The sequence below is a fragment of the Lissotriton vulgaris genome, chromosome 2_1 (assembly GCF_964263255.1).
Source record: "Lissotriton vulgaris chromosome 2_1, aLisVul1.2, whole genome shotgun sequence".
NCBI classification, from domain to species: Eukaryota; Metazoa; Chordata; class Amphibia; order Caudata; family Salamandridae; genus Lissotriton; species Lissotriton vulgaris.
In genome coordinates this window covers 1,813,693,121-1,813,710,524 of record NC_141687.1, presented here as the reverse complement: position 1 = coordinate 1,813,710,524, position 17,404 = coordinate 1,813,693,121, and the positions used below count along the sequence as shown (strand labels likewise).

The 17,404-nt window shown below is 44.7% G+C and overlaps 1 protein-coding gene and 1 long non-coding RNA gene across 7 annotated transcripts in view; one reads left to right on the top strand and one right to left on the bottom strand.

Moving 5' to 3' along the window:
• Window positions 1–16,428, bottom strand: part of LOC147733317 (uncharacterized) — a 32,449-nt gene extending 16,021 nt beyond the window's left edge. The window contains exons 1-2 of the long non-coding RNA XR_015308518.1: window positions 16,368–16,428; window positions 10,893–11,116 (exon numbers count right to left, since the gene is read on the bottom strand). This is a non-coding gene — a long non-coding RNA (uncharacterized LOC147733317). The remainder of the gene's footprint in view (window positions 1–10,892; window positions 11,117–16,367) is intronic.
• Window positions 16,419–17,404, top strand: part of ZFAND6 (zinc finger AN1-type containing 6) — a 215,585-nt gene continuing 214,599 nt past the window's right edge. The window contains exon 1 of one of the 6 annotated variants that reach the window (XM_086957891.1): window positions 16,419–16,563. Coding sequence is in view for 2 of the 6 variants with exons in the window: in XM_086957887.1 (XP_086814013.1) it covers window positions 16,714–16,772 (59 nt within the window). In the remaining 4 variants the exon portion in view is untranslated. Of the gene's footprint in view, window positions 16,636–16,669; window positions 16,773–17,404 lie in introns of those variants that run through there. The other 5 variants (XM_086957889.1, XM_086957890.1, XM_086957893.1 and 2 more) reach the window with 5 other exon arrangements.

Here is a 17,404-nt window from a genome sequence, read left to right as displayed (position 1 = left end):
CTGGTGCTTCACGAGGGAAGAAGTAAGTGAGGTGTAGCTTAAGTTTAGTATTCTTTGACAAGAATCTCTCCAAGAATTCTCTAAGGGTCTAATCAGCTCCATACCTTGGTTTTAGAATGAAGGAGGTCTTGTATCTCTCTCTCAGAACTCAATTTCCCAGCAACCCGCAAGGACAGCCTGGAAACGCTGGAGCTGGATTTCTCGGCAGGAGAAAGGACAGCGTCTCTCAGTGCATCTGCTGGAGGGGTCGGCTTCCTTCGGCACTTATTGCGGCGAGCTGTGTCGTGTAGGTAGATAGTCGAACTGCTCCAAACCACTGTGGGTTTGCCTGGGCAAGTGTGGGCATATTTATACTTTGAAGGTACCGAGATTGACGTAAGGTTGGACATAATAACGTCACAAAGACTCAGTTCTTTGAAAACTCCATGATTTCTTGGATAAATTAATATTCAAGCAAGGGGAAGTCCCTGACTGCTGAAGGCGGGTTTTTCCAAGAATTCGGTGTGGATTTTCGGAATTAGTGAAAGTAGCCATGTCGTATTTGGACTACATGGGCTAAGTCTAAATATGGTTATGATTTTTATGCCTATATAAGGATAGGGTGATTTATACCTACATATGGGCATGAATCGGGAAAATTACACTAGGGTCCTAAATTCATATACAACAATAGTATACATTAAATATACCAAACTTACCAAACAACACAGTAGAGAGGAGAAATGAGAAGTCAAGGTCTAGCATGCTAAGCATCTGACTACACAACCTAGAATTATATAGCGTTAGTCACCGTATAAATAAAAAAAACACAACTTATATTCAGCATGCAGGTCTACATACCTTACAATTTTGAAGTCAACAAACTTTGCTTTGTGAAATACATAACATCAATTCTATAGCATAACAAGGATGGTACAACATAGAAATGTAAACCCCACACCATTTCTAAACTTAGCATGGACTATTGCTTGATAAATACATCACACTTTAACATATGTGAAAATGTTTGAGAAAAGAGAGAATGAGCAAGATAACATATCAATCTTATTTTCAGAAAACCAAAGCAAGTCATCATAGTAGATATAGTCCTTTCAATTATATATTAACAACACTTGCAACATTGAAAGTTAAATATACCTAGTGAAAAGATATCATTAGAAATAACAGCCATTTACTATATGAGACACATATATGAAATATGTTACTTAAAAGGACCATTACATCATAGGAAATGTAATGGAGGTTGAAGCCTGCAATTTTAAATAAAAGATAATACACTGAACACACGAAGAAGACAAAAAATAGATTGATGCAAACATTTATAGGTTTTTATGTTTGCAAAAGGTGTAAAAATCATTAGAAACCGCGAAATGAAAAGTAAATCGGATATTTCGGTTTAGTGACACTTTCAACTGTCTAATTTACCAGTCTCCAGTCCACCAGGGATTCCTGTCAAGCCTTCAGGATGTAGGATCTAGAAGATCTTCCCCCTCCTAGGGAAAAAGTTGTAAGGGGGGTCTGGGAGAACCACCAACAGTTCTCTGGGCCTTCAGGTGGCGCTTGAAGGCCAAATAATTCACTCTCCCCCACAGGTTATTCCACCTCTTTCTCATTTTCTCCTGTGTGTGCAGGTTGTTAGCTACAACAATCACTCTGTTAATTATTCTGGCCCACATTTGCCTTTTCTGAGCTATGGTTGTATTTTGTACTTGAGCTCCAAACAATTGTGGCTCTACCCTAATAATTTCATTCCCCATTGCTGACAATTCTCCCTCTGTAAAACGGGGATTTTTCTGCCCTGCCATTATCTAAATTAACAGAATTTAAACAAATTATATAACCAACAAGAAAACAACTGAAAGAAGAAAAGAAGGAGAAGAAACAGAGAAAACAAAACAAGACTCCTGACTTAACTGACTAAAGTTCAGCTTCTAAATGTTATTGCCTTCCAATAACAAATCAAAAAAGTAACAACCACCTCAGTCTAAATGTGAGGAACTAGCTTCCTTCTTTATCCATAAAGTAGATAAAATCTATCAAAAGATTGTTTCAGAACAAGAAGTACAGGATACCTCAATCCATTCTGCACCACCCATTCCTAATATGTTGCATTCCTACGCTAAGCAAGCAGAAATTCATAATGTTTCAGACTGTCCCCTAAAAACTTGGCCCCGTCTCACAACAGATAGTGTAGCCCTACTTCTAAACACCATTAAGTCAGGATAGCCAAAAGATCCCCTACCGGCCACTATCTTTAAACAGCTAAATAATTCAGTGTTATCTGTGATAATACACCTTCTTAACACGTTGATTGAAGAATCGGCTATTCCATCAACATGGAAACAGGCAATGATACATCCCGTGCTGAAAAAGACAAATGCGGACCCAGGGTTATCCAATAACTACCGTCCCATATCACTGCTCCCCATACTGTCCAAAATTCTGGAAAAACATATTCTCACGCATTTGACTCATTATGTTACAACACACCACCTACTCCACACTTCGCAATCAGGTTTTAGAGCAGGTTTTTCAACCGATACCACCCTTCTGGGAGTCACAGAAGGCATTTGCCACCATCTTGACAATGGGGAAACAGTGGGGCTCATCCTGTTAGATTTGAACGCCGCGTTCGATACTATATCCCATACTGTACTCATCAATACACTGAGCTCACAGGGTATAGGCGGAGCAGCTCTGAACTGGATAAGATCCTTCCTTTCAAACAGAACCTTTCAAGTTTTCTCTCAGAATGCTTGCTCGAAAACTCACTCTTTTGCCCAGGGTGTGCCACAGGGGTCCATTCTCAGCTTGCTGCTTTTCAATCTCTATGTAAGACCTCTGACTGAATTGGCTGAGAAATCTGGATTGTCTATCTATTCTTATGCAGACAACTCACAAATCATATTCTCGTTATCTGCTCATAACACTGCTACCACATCTGTACTTAAAACAGCCTAGACTACGGCAATGTGCTTTATGTGGGAGCTAACAAATCTGTAATCCACAAATTACAAATGGCACAAAATGTTGCAGTCAGGCTACTATGTAGAGTCCCTAAAACCTCATCCATTTCAATGCACCAACGTAAACTACATTGGCTGAAAATTGAGAGCTGAGTAAAATTCAAGACACTCACCAATATGCATAAATTAAATCAGGAATGGCCCCCATTTACCTTCATGCTCTGGCTAAACCTTATATCCCGTCCCGTAATCTACGATGAGCCACTCAAGGAAGATTTGTTACCCCCAAATTCAAACGGGTCCGGATGGTGGAAAATCCTTCATACATTTAGGGCCCTCACTTTGGAATACACTCTCTATCACGCTCCGAAATGAGACAAATTACATCACCTTCCGCAAGTCACTTAAAACCTGGCTGTTTGATACATAAAACTTACTGGTCTTGCTGTCTGCGCTGGGAAACCCTTTTTGCGTAGCTGTTGCACAATACAAATTTTAAAACTAACTAACTAACTTATGCTGCAGTGGAATGGCAAGCATTATGGTCTGAAATGGAGTGTGCTTCATAGTGTGGTATGCAGGTGTTAACAATCAGCAAAACATATTAGGTGTGTGGAGCTAGCTTCTGTCCCATAGCCACAGGAATGGTACATTGTTGAACGTGTCCAACAATGGGATCCCTCTGTTGACAAACTGCCGCCAGGACACAGCACAACTGTGTAATCTAAATAGACTTGGTGCAACCCTGCCGTCCTGACGGCGACAGAGTACTATTTGCCAGCATACTGTAGTGAGCCGCATACGTGACGGTAAACACTCTGTACACACGAAAAGAGATTCAGCCTGCATACATCTAAAAATGGGAGGCGGGATTCCATCAGCTTGCCAGAGTACTTGGAAACCCCGCTGCGGAGTGACGATGGCAGTGACACCACAATCTAAATTCGGCCCTTAGTCTCCGTAATTCAATATTAGGAATATTACATTTTCTAAATAGCTCAAAGTTTGTTTTCTTTAAACACATCTTTAGCATCTGAATTATAAATTGGCGTTGGGTAAAAACCATGGAGCCTGCAGAAATTCATACCCAATGATCTGAGATAGACACCACCAACATCAAAGTTCAATAATTTATAGGAAATGTAGTTGCCTTGTCAAGCACTGTAACACATATTTTTAAGGCACAGCGTCTTTGGAGTATTACACCCTCCTCCTACCGCAGCATGACTAGTAAGCCATCACCTTTATAAAGGCTTACAATTGTCTGTTTCCAAACATTTCAAAACCTCTCTGAATCCCAAGACATGTTAAATGTTGTGGCCAGCAGTAGACTAGTGCTATATACTTCTAATGACAATAGTTTAAGAGCAAAAAGGTCTTGGAGTTTCAACTTCTGACAAAGAAGCATGCTGTCATTCACACATATACATACATCTTTAGTGGTCATACAAATATTTAGGATGTTCTCATTAAGTAGTGAACCAAGTTATTGCACTACACTTGGGTGGTAGGTTTGTCAGCGTTCTTGGCTACTGGGTAATTTAAGTCTGTGATAACCTGAAAGAGTTATTTGACTTGGTGTGAAACTTCTGAGAGGCATTAAAGAGTGTGGAATTAGTCTTTCTTATGTCTTTTTTGTGTTTATTCTCCATGTGACAGTAAGATGTTCAGACAGTGATTGTTGTATGTGAAACCTCAGGTGGTTGTTTAACAGTTGACAATGTTATTTTACTACATAGGAAGATGGTTGGAGTCACTACATATCTAAGTGCAAAGAAGCTGGACCTGCTTGCAGCACCCAAAGCAGTTTACCGGTTGCCAAAGAAGGTGCCCTCCTGAAGTAAAAGAAGGAAGGTACTGAGTTGGTGTAAACTTAGGCTTGATTGTTGGCATGTTCATCCAGTGAGAAAGAAAACTGTGATTGGGTGGCAAACAAATCTAATATCAGCTGACCTTTTGCCAGAAACCCTCGAGGATGATATTGTGCCTACAGTAAAAGTGCTAATAAAAGTACCTCTTAGAATGTAATGTAGCCCTTTGAGAAGTTCTGGTGTTTCCCATCACTAGTGTGAACACGTTTTTAAGAGGTTAATGTTATAGGGATCAGGTGGAGCATCCCTTAATATCATGAAATACCAGATAACAGAACAGAGATTTGGTAATTTGATAGAGAAGAGGAGGCAATAACATACAACAAGAAAAATCAGACCCATTCAGGGTAGAAGGTGGAGACACAACAAAGATGACAGCTTAACCCTTATGTGTTGAGAATGGAACAAACCATCACATCTACAAACCCACTGGGTTACCATTAGAGTTGAACACCGGTAAGACCCAGAACATCTCATAGAATTAGGGAATCTCAATATTTCGGTGCAGGGTATTCATACAGATAGTCATCCTGCAACATGCATAGAAAGCGGGCATCACTTGACACTAGGGCACAAACCAGCCTTGTACTTATATATACAAGATGGGCCACTTAGGTGCAGATTTACAAGCCCCTTGCGCCACTTTTCCTATGTTAAAAGTGATGCAAAAGTGGAGTAAGGTCTGCTTGTAAATCTGCCCCTTTGTGTCACGTGCACTTAAGAGTAAAAGTAACACAAGACAAAGGCTGAACACTGATTTTCTCATAGAATCCAGAAGCCAGTACCTGTATGAAAGAAATTCACTTATAGAGAGGTGAGGGCAAAATAGAACAATTGCCAAACACTAAGATCCCAAGAAATGTACAAGGTAAGCAGCAGAGAGTAACTGCTCTAAGTAATCAGGCACAGACATGGCACAATAAATTGGAACCAAGCATGAAACTAGAGAGACAAAAGGGCTAAACTAGAGACTGACTACAGCAAGGAAAAGCGCAAAGGAACCTGAAACTGTAGCAAACATAGAGTAAAGTATCAAAGAAAACTGGAGAAAGCACAGGGAAGGACAAGCACAGGGATACGGGGGAAGTGTAGGAAATCTAGGTAGGGCAAAGCTGGAGAATGAATACATCAGAACAATAACAAACAGACTAACATTTGCAACAAGCCAAAGGCAGCGACTGCAACATGAATAGAAGCTGCAAGAGGGGAAACACAAGGAATGGAAGATAAAACAAAGAGCCAAAACAAGGAAACAAGGAGACTGGGAAGAAAATACAGGAGCAAAAGACAAAACCAAAAGAAATAAGCAAAGGGACAACTAGATTCAAAACAGTGGTACAAGACAAGAAGCAAAATGAAATGGTAGCAGGAACAGCAGGAACAGCAGGAACAAACTCTAGAAGCAAATTAGAGAGGAAGCAGTCGAGGGGCTGACCGTGACTGGAGACTAAAGGGAGAAAAGAGAGTAAAGCAAATTGCAATGCAGGCTGGGAGAAAGCTGCAGCAAGCCGCTCAGGGGGACGTTTCCACCAGCCTCTCCAGCACACGGGTGAAAGCCCTCTCAATACCGTGCCAATATTGAGCAATAAGAGGGCACAACCAAACCATATGAATTAAATTGGCATCGAGGTCTGTACAAAAAAAGCTGACTGGTTAGAAGGTTTGCGGGCAGGTCATAGGTGCCGAGGAGTGAAGTAAGTCATGTGTAGATATTTTAGATGAATCGGTTTGAGACAGGAGGAGATGGCAATAGTCTGGGGGACCATCCGAGCATCTCTCAAGTCAACATCATCCAACAGTCTGACCCAGCCCTCCCATTTCTGTTTATGGGTTGTGAACCTCTCAGGGGCATTGCTCGCTAATGATCAATATATTTGGAAAATCCCACATCCGACCATGGGTCTCATCAGAAGTTTAGCTTCGCGTGTGTGGTGCTCTGGGGGATCAGATAACATCAACTGATGGACAGCAAGTATGTGGTCTAGCAGCAAGAATTTATGGAATTCAGTTTTATAGAGTGGGAATCAAGTGCATCACTTAAGCACTTGACCCTTACGCTAGCAAGGTCAAGCAGTCCATGGCTCACTCAGGGTAGAGACTCCGAATTCAATCTGACATGTACAGCCAGTGCTTTTGCATTTTTTTTAGAAAAGTACTTTACCTCTAGCATACAATGTAATACTGAACAGATCAAATACACAGGGCAGATATATAGTATACAGTATTCAGGGTAACAATTTCTATGAGTGGGGCCAGCTGGTATTAGTTGGGTCTACTTCCCTTCAATCAAGTCTTACTTCCCTACTCCCAAAATGATCAAGTCTTACAGCAAACTATAGTCAATGCAAAGTATGATCAATTGCTCTCCTGTGGAAACAGGGATATGATGCGCTTGAGACATCCTCAGGAAGGAATCGAAGTAACGCTCTAATATAAAAGAACCAATGTTTTCCAAACTGTCTCGTGGACAAGATGGCAGCCAAAGCCACTGCCTACCACTACTTCCAATTAATGCCACTGCCACTCATCAACAGCCAAACGGATGCCACAGCACAATCTTCACAGGGCAGCTGCTGTTCACCAAGAGGAGCCACCAGTGGCCAAGTGGGCTGAACAAGCTACACTCAGCGGGTCTGGAACAACATTCTCCATAATTGTACTGTGTAGCACACAGGCAGAAAACCATGGGGGCAAATGAATGAAACACAGGACTCCCTAACGCTGTCAAAGAATAGCAGGTGGATGATCCCAGCCCACCTGCACCAAAGATGCTAGATCCTGTCTGAACTCCTACAGTGTAGGAGCAGCAGCAACTCTATTACATGACACAGAGGCTCCTATTAGCCTTTACTTTCCCTGCTCATCAGTAATGACATCAAATCGTAAAACTCTGTAACATGAACTACAACTCCCATGAGTATTGTGGTGAATATTCATTAATTAATAAACATCACAACTGCACTGGCTAGCTCCTCTTTTTCCCCATTATTGTGTTGCGAGAAGTACCAATGCAGCTTCCTCCTTTTCTCCATCCATGTACTACGAACCACCAAAGGGACAAAACATCTGAAGAACTCCTCAAGTTCTCCTTCAATCTGCTCGCTCACCCACTCATCTGAGACACTCCTAAGAAAAGACATCACAAACTGTAAAACATCTGGGAGGGTAAGCAGGAAAAAGATAATGCAATAAACATTTTATTCAATGTGAAGATTTTGTAAACATAATAGGGATACAACAAATAGCATACAGGTGTGATGAGGACTCCATGACAGCAATTTCAAAACAAACATAACTATAAATACTTTCTCCTGTGGGTGAGATATTGACCTCCGTGTCATTAATAGCAAGTATACAGTAGCAGAGTAATTTAGGCTCCAAGTCACAGAAGTGAAATTATAACTGTGCACCTGACATCATATTTACTGTGCGCCTTGATCTTATTAACGTGTGTGACCCATTTAAAAGCATTAATGAACTGCATTCACTGTAGAACTTAGAGATTTATAAACGCGTGCACTAATGATCAACATTGCATAAATCATGTATGCTTTATTTATGCTTTACGCTTACGCTTCAAATTATAATTGCATATGTAAAACATGTATTATTTTGCTCATGTTGTGCAGTTTATTAGAAGTTCCACGTGTGCATGTATAATCATAACATTTAAGTGCACATTAATTCATAATTAAAATAAGCCTGACTAAAGGCCTTATTTTGAAATCTATTTTGCCTGGTTAGCCTGTTCTTTCCTTTACAGGTGTGCTCCCAAGCTTTAATTAGCTGGATTAAAGAGTATTGTTGTCTATATTAATTTCATAGTAGTAAGATTTAAGAAGAAAAATCTTGGCAAGAACGTGGAAAGCTAATGAGCAGATGAAGCTACCTATTCATCATGTATCAGGAATGGAAGGATGTTCAAGGTTGCAGTAACTGTCCAAGTTTGTTTTTGTTTTTATGGGAAAGTCTGGAAATGTTGCAAATGCGCAATATGAGGTTTGACAGAATTAGAGGCTCATTACGATGGTGGGCGGACATCAGTCCTCCCACCATCGTTGCCGTGCTGGGACCACCAGCCAGACGTTCGGTGGTCCCATCGCCATAGCAGCCAAGGTTTCAGATTGCTATGTGTGACATTTTAATAATTTTAGAGTAATTATGAGTGACATTTCAATGACTATGAGTGACACTGTCTCGTGAGCAAAATTAAGCAATGAAGAGGAGGGAAACAATAATATCAGAAATTGCACACATTTGAGGAACGAGAAACTAAGTTAACTGCTGCAAAACGAAAGAAATATAAACAACTTCCATTGATCAGACTCTAGCTAAAATTATAGAAATTAGATAAAGCAGCTTGGAAGTGGTTGAAAATGTCATTATAATCAGCTGAGTGACTCAGTCTCACTCAACAGCCACCAGTGACCTGAGCTACTATAACGAAACTGAAAAACAAAGCAGAGACGTACTGTGTGAGTGACAGGGGCATAGGCAAACTCAGAATAAGTCTAGAATGGAGTGCATTTGTTAGTAGGTGACTGGGTAGGCACGAGAATGAGATGAGCCACACTTCACACATAGAACTGGGTACGCTCTCAGGTATGTTTGTACTGTCTGTTTTTATTAGTTTAAATGGTTAAAGTTCTCTGTAGTTTAAAATGCCCTAATAAATCAAAAGTAATCGATGGCATTTATTTGAACGTCGTGAATACACACGGCACAGTTTGTTCTATTTAATAAGAAGCTAGTGGGGTTTGATGTGCTGTGCTAGCTGCCCTGACCCGGGCAGACTGAGTGTTTCTGAATAAGTGAAAGATCCGCCGTGGCCTTCATGTGCTGCTTCTTATCTCTTTTCCTCTACTTGTGAGGAAGAGTGATGCTCTGAACGAACAAGGAGGCCCAATGAGGGAGTGGGTGGGGGGCTCCTTTACCAAGCAATAAAAAAACCTTTCCAGTCGCTTCAGAGCCCCGCGACCTCTCCCAAGGCTTCACCGAGGAGAGATAACCGAGGTACGGTGGAAGGGAGCTGCACGTGGGGGCTCAGCCAGCATCTCAATTTCGCGCACACAGGCTCTCTCTCCCACTGACCACGACCAGTCGTACATATGGCAATAGCAAAACGTCACTAACCTCACAGAAGAAGGGGCCTCCACCTCCAGTCTGTCTAGGCGGCCCCGGTGTCACTGACTTCACTCCGCGACGATCGGCTACAGTAAGATATTCCATGATTCAAAGGGGTCGGTAATAACAATAGCTAGCATGTGGTGCCCGAGCAGATTAAAGCCGGCGGACGGTGCCGTAGTTATAGACAGCACTACCTCTAAAGATGATGACATGCTGCGCCGCCTGCAAACTATCCAGCCGCATCGAGCGCCCAAAATAAACTGTGCGCGCTTCTGCAGTGACGTCTCACCGTGATGACATCAGCCTGCCAGTAAGAGCCGAGCCGGGGCAGTTACATTCAACCAGGATACATTGTACTAAAGCTGCGTTAGCTCAGCTGAATCCCAAGCCTGCTGGAGCTGCCACAGACTCTGTTTTAATCAGGCTTGACAGTCAGGCTTGACAGTGACAACCTCAAGTACTGATAATGCACTTAGCTTTTAAATACGCTTATTTGCGTGACAATCCTTTAACATGCGGTAATGCGGAAATGTAACTAAAAATGCGTTAGTGTCACACCGGATGTGTGACACTTGGCAGGGCTGCATCGCACATATTAGGATGTGTCCGTACACACTGGCGGGCGCATCCCGGGTCCTTAACATTGCGGACGGTGTTGCTGGATGCAGCACCGTTCGCAATGTCAAATTGGCATGCACTGCATTTTCCTGCACTGCGTGGCAGGCACCATGCGGTGCCTGCCTCGCAGTGCAGGGAAATGCAGGGGGTGTATCATGGCTCCCCCCCCCTCAGAACAGCAACACCCCCCCCAAACCTAATCCCCGCCAGCCTTTCCATGGTGGCATCGATGCCACGGAAAGGCCTTTTTCTAACCACATCCTAATTTGGTGGGCCTTTGCTTCCTCTTGAAGCGACGGCATTTTCTTACCCGGCTTCATTGGCCTCTTTTCTCTGAGGATTTCGGGTTACCCTGCACTACGTTGCGGCTTCCCGTTTTCGTCTCCAGCCTCAGCTTGTTTCCCTCAGCTTCTCCTGGCTGACACGTAACTTCCTGCTGTTATCCACTTGCGGTAGCGTCTTCAGTATCGCCCCTCCCCGCTTAGAGGAACTTGGATTGTGAGGAGGACTTGTTGGCTCTTGGGACCAGTCTACCTAAAAACACCAAAAGAAAAGAACAGAAACCATTACGGTTGGTAATGTATCTGCATGAAATTGGCCATTATATAAGGCCAAATATGAAAAATAGTTATCTTTGAGTGATCCTCCGCCCTTGGGGATCTGCCTTGTTCTTTTTGATAGAAGCTCCTAGTAATAAGAATTACACTTTTTTTTAGTTATCCTGAAGAAAGGAACCACAAGGCCAACCCAAGGTGACATTGATTGTCTGAATTCTTTTATGAATGGATGCTCATAGATTAGGTAAGTGATTTATGTCCTTTCCTTTTCATTGTTATCGGAGTTGTTTTTTTGGGCATTTAAATCAATGATAACTTTTCTTTATGCAGAAAAGCACTTTCATATAGTACCTGGGCTAGTGTTTAAAAGACAGAAGAGGGGAGACGTTCAGGTAACTATATCACAGCCTTTTAGTCTTTTGTACAATCCCTTAGGAGATAAAACCCAAAACTCACGTTCTCTCTTGTTGCCTCATACAGGTATTTTCCTGTGTGCTGGGCCAGACATCCAACCAGGGGTCATCGTGAGACATTGCATCTCTCTCTCTCTTCCCTTCCCCTCTACCCCTACTTTACCTTTGTGCTTTGACATAGTTGGGCACCATTGGTGAATAGGGGACGGTGGGATTTATTCATCTTGCATGTAGTTCCTGTGGAAATCTAGGTAAGAGCTTGACACCGACTCGATGATTTGAAGCAGCGTGGCATGATCACTTGCAGGGAAACCCCAGCACCTTAGGTAGAGGCTTTTTGACATACACAGTATATTTGTACGGGTTCTGCTGGCCCACTGCTGTTGTTAGATGTCTATGTTGATAACTTTCAGACCTGACGGTAGCTTTCCTGGTGATCCAATGAGTGCTTTGAAGGACCACGAATTGTCATACTTCTAGGAAGCTGGGGAGGAGGAATGGTCCGTATCCAGGGCTGTTGATGAGGGTTTAAGGCCTATTAATGACCAACTCCCAGGTTAGCTGCTAGACTTCTTGAACCTTTAGGAATAGAAGATGTGACCCATGACCAGATAGACACTGGGAATGAGCAACACCTGAGCAATACTAAGCCTAATAAGGCACCAAAACAGTGTGACATGGGTCTATGGGAAGAATTTGACAAACCTAGCAAATTTTCCTGCAAGACAGTATGCATGTTGAAAACTGCACCCTCCCTCCTAGAGGCTGACAATACCTGAATAAAAAGCAACTTAGTTGTCCTGGGCGAGGGGGCGTGGACTGGACGCATGGCGGGCTAGTTGCTGATCAGTGTAGCTCCGGCCCCAAACAACATAATCCTACCTATATCCTGGCGGAGTAGCGCTCAGCCTACTAGACACGGGGGTCGGAACCTCCGCTGGTCCCAAGGATCTGCGCCGAGTACGATTCCGCCTGCAGGGGAACTAGGAAATTGACTTTGTCTCCCTGGGAGCTGCGGCAGCTCCCTTTCATGTAAAATGGCGGCGTGGGCTGCGAATGTCTGACGAACAGCCCCCGGACGCCTGCCCTGGTTCTGCTCTGCTGTGCGGACCTACGCAAAGGAGCTGATCGCGGCCAGTACTGAAAGAGGGGCACTCAGAGGATTTCCCACGGAGGTGTGGTGCTGCGCAGATTGGCCTGCTGTATCCTGGGTGAGTGCCCGGGGCCGGGTTATACGCAAACTCTGGGTTTCGGGAGGGCGCGGTAGGCTGAGTGAAGGAGTTTTGACCCAAACTTGCAGGTGTACTCCTAAAGGGAGGCTGCCCCAGGTACGCCATTAACTACCAGGACAGCCCCTGTTGATGACTGAAGTCACCACCCAATATCCACAGTAGGAAGCCCCGGGGGGCCACAGCTAGAACTCGGCTTGACAGTGACTCGTTAGACAGCCCCTGGTGGCCTTGGTGCTGGAGTGGAGAGCCCTGGGGACCATTTACCTTGGTAATACTTAGCCGACTGATTGACTAGGGTGCAGCGCGGGACCCACACGCCTCCTGGGCCCTAGTTGCCCTGTGACAGGGCTTGTCATTCCTGCCCTGGGGTTGAAGAGTGAAGGGCCCCAGAGATGACCTTGACAAGCCCGTACTGACAATGGGAAAAGACAGGCCTCTTAGAGGAGCACAAACAAACAAGATTATTCAATATACAGTACCGGGCCCAGCGACAGCAGAGCGCACCGGACCGAACCCTGAGCACCACATGGACGAAGAGTGTGTATGGCCCTTTAATGAAAGATCTGAGGAAGAGTGGGCGGGCTTACAGGACGACGTGCCGACGTCAAATGCGACTGAGCCGGAAGACACAGTGTGTTTGTACACCCGGAGGGAGAAGAGTGTGGAAAGTCGGAAGGAGGAAGAAATCAAACGGAGAACTACGGAGCCGGAGCCCAGCAGATCGGAGGAAGGAGGAGAGTCCCCGGAGACGGAGGAGAAGCCTGGAGGCCAACGTTACCACGAGCCGCCCAGCCACTCACCCAGGGGAGGTGTGTGGCTACTCCAGGTACGTGAGAAGATCAGGGGTTGGGTGGGGCGAAAGGGCGGAGCCAGTGCAAACTAGTGGTATCCCCTTGTCCCGGGTCCCTGTTCCCGAGCACTCCCTGTCCCCGCACTTACACTGTACATAGATAACGAGTCACGGGTGGTTGTGCCTTCTCACTCCCTTCCCCTATCACGATTACATGTGAGACAGCGATCTCACCTAGTGCTTTCTTTCCTTTCGTTTTGGGTCCAGAGTCTGGAAAGCAAAGACGGACGCAGAGGACCACAAGCCCCGACGGAGCCCGGACGGCTATTGGAGGATTGAGGACAAGCACCGGCATCCGAGGCACTCACGGAGTCGATCGCCTCGGAGACCCATCCCTGTCAGAAAGACTTGTTCAGATTTTCTTTTTGCCGCAATAAAGCCTACAGTTACCAAAACCCGTCTGTTGCCCTTCACTCCTGTACCGCTTCCGCCCGAACCCGCTACAGTGGTGGAGAATGCGGGCATAGGAGCCATCTGTACAACGAAGATGGTATCAGTCATTGAGCAATTGGCGAAGGGACAGGAACGGTTGGAGTGGGTTGCTGAACAACAGTTGAGTTCGGCACAGGCAGACCGAGACTTACTGAAAGAAGCTTTAGCAGCCAGAGCCCAACAACCGTGGGTGGATACTGCCCCCCTGGGGAGCGGTGGAGAACGCACCATACCACATGGTTCAGCCGCGATATCCCTTCAGAAATATCAACCGGGGGAGGACCCGGACTCCTTCCTACTAAACTTTGAACGCGCCGCCCGAGCGTGTGGATGGCCCATAGCCAAGTGGCCATTCTTTCTAGCCCCTCTACTGGTGGGTGAAGCCCAAGCGGCATACCAGGTAGCGAATCCCACGGGTGTCATGTCCTATGCTGAAGTCAAACGGATTATTCAGGACCATCTAGGACTGGATGCTGAAGCCTATAGATTGAGGTTCCGTAAAGAAAGAGGGGCCCCCGGAGAGAACCCCAAACGCTTTTTGTACGTCTGAAAATGGCCGCTGATAAATGGTTAACTCCCTCCAGTAGCACTAAGGAAGAAATAATGGACCGCATCTACTTGGAGCAATACCTAGAGGCCCTCCCCTACCCCACGCAAAGATGGCTCCGTCAGCACCATAATTTAACGACCACGCAGGCCATTGACATGGCCGCTACTTTCTCCCGGGCACAACCGCGAACCCCGGGTTGGGACACCGAAAAGACCAATAAACCTGCACCCAAACCGGAGGAAAGGCCAGTACGTCCCTTGGATCCCCCTAGGCCCCGTCCCTGGCGACCTTGCCAATCCAGCTTGGGACAGGAGAGACCCAAACGGTGAGGGTGGGGGTCCTATCTACACTACCCGAAGAACTAATTATTGGAACAGATAATCCTAGGTTCTTGTCCATGTTCAAAAACAGTGTAGAACAGACAGTGTACTGCATGACGAGCTGAGCTTGTCATGAGCATGGAAGGGGTTAAAAGCAAGGGCCACGTGGCCCCCTCAGCCTGCGGACTGCCACCTCCCCAGGGCTATATTTGTTTTTAAAAGGCATTGGGGGGGCTCCTAAGCCCCCACGCAGCCCCGGGGACCGCCACTTCACCAGGGTTATATTCATGAAAAGGGGGGGCACGCAAACAATGCCCCGGGGACCACCATCTCCCCGGGGCTACAAAGAAGATGGAAGGGGGGCCCCCTCCAGGATCCCTCAATGGCCCTGGGGACCGTCAACCCCCAAAAACACGTTTTAGGGACATTATAGTTAGAAATTAGCATTTAAAAACCTTAGAAATTCAATGAAAAAACACAGGTTTCAGGGCCGTTATAGTTAGAAATTAACAATTAAAAAGCCCTAGAAATGCACTGAAAAAACACAGATTTTAGGGACGTTATAGTTAGTTTTATAAACCTGAGATATTTATATTTCTATTTGTATTTTGTACATTTTTGTAACTTGCACCAATTTCACTTTCTTTCTCCTGTAATGCACCGATTGCTACCTCATGTATCTTGGTTGCTCACTAGTGTCACTTTTGATCCATGTAACCTATTGTCTGCATTTGTATTTTGTTCCTGTATGTCATTTTTGGTCCTTTTGTGAAGCGCTCTGACACCTTCGGGTAAGGTCCGCGCTATATAAAATTGCATAAATAAATAAATAAATAAATAAATAAATAAATATATCTAACCCGACATTTCACTTGTACAAACCCAGAGAAATTCAGCTGTTATAGTTAGCTGAGGTAACTATAACTCGCACTCCCACAATGCACTGCTTATGACCTCATGTACTACATCACTCATGACATAGTAGTGACAACATATATGTTTTCCTCGTCTTCATTGCTTGATTTTGCTCTTGAAAAAACGTCAAAGTGCTTGAATGTCACTCACAATTACACTGAAATTATGAATATGTCACACATAAGAAATCAGAGACCTTGGCAGCTATGCAAATGCTAATAACTATAATACAGATGCAATTCTTATTCTGTAGTTTTTTACTATACAGCCCTACAAAGAGTTGCTACGGCCTAGCTAGAAATACAACAGCCAGAGGTAACATATGGCAATAACGGCCCCGGCGACAGTCAGTGGCTACATCACAGCCCCTTTCGTCTGGTATGACCTGTGACAGTTAATCGTGAAAGGATGCCACACTCACTCCCCTACCCCCCTTGCGGTAATAATGCAGCAGGCAGGCGGGCAAAGCCTGCCTAGATAATAGCCAATCAACGTAGGTGTTTTTACGTGACGTACTCTGGAAAGAGACGGTACTGAATAGGTGGTTGTAAAGGCTCGCGATGTTCCAGGAAGGAAAACGGAACACGGAAGTGTCTAAACCAGACCGGAAGTGTAAGGCGCAGAGCGGAAGTGACGACAAGAAGGGGCGGGGGAAGAAGATGTGAGAGGGAAGCTCGGGACAGGCCGCCCCTGGAGCCCGTAGGGGTAGCAGGTGAGCGCAGTGTGAAAGGACAGTGACTCTGGGAAAGATTCACTACCAAGCAAGCATATTTAAAGCAGTGGGGTGAGTGACTCTAAAAAAAGAGTAGGGGAATAGTCGGGGGAGGAGCCACGGGTTCTAGGCGTATCAGAAAGCACGAGTATGATTCCTGGAGGGTATGGATTGGGGTTGCAAGCGCAAGAGGCCTGGGGACAGCGGAGGTGAGCAAGAGCGACCTCTAAGCAAGTAAAGTAACAGCTGATCCATAGTATGACATCTAGAGCATTGTGGGCACTTTATAGCTGGATTTGTGGCCAGATTTCTTTTTTTCTGGATAGAGCGACAAGTACTTGTAATTACATAGGAAATACGTCATGCTGAGTCCGTTTTCTGAAGTCATGGATTTTACGGACCCGGGGAGGCTGCTCTCATGGTCTGTTTTGTTTCGTCAGCTACTTGCCACGCCATCGGCCTTGCAAATATATTGTACTTTGTGGCTGGTGTAGTTCCTATCCACCAATATTGAGGTGTTGACACCGCACTTTTCTACTCTCTACTTCTTTCTCAGATAAAAAAATGTTGATACCGTGCTTAATTACACACAAGAAAGGTCCCCAGTTATTTGTTTAGTGGCAATTTTATGGTGGTGCTTTCGAGGACAGATCCAAGTAACCAGTGATGTGAGTTTTTTTTTTGGCGTAAACACTATATCTGTCAACCTTTTAAAGGATAAATTCTTTTGAGTCTCACAGTGCTGCATACGTACAGTTTCAGTATGAAATGTCGTTTTTCTTTGTTCATCATCGCAGAAAAATCTCAAATATGGTTACATTATATTAACTGCATTGTTATA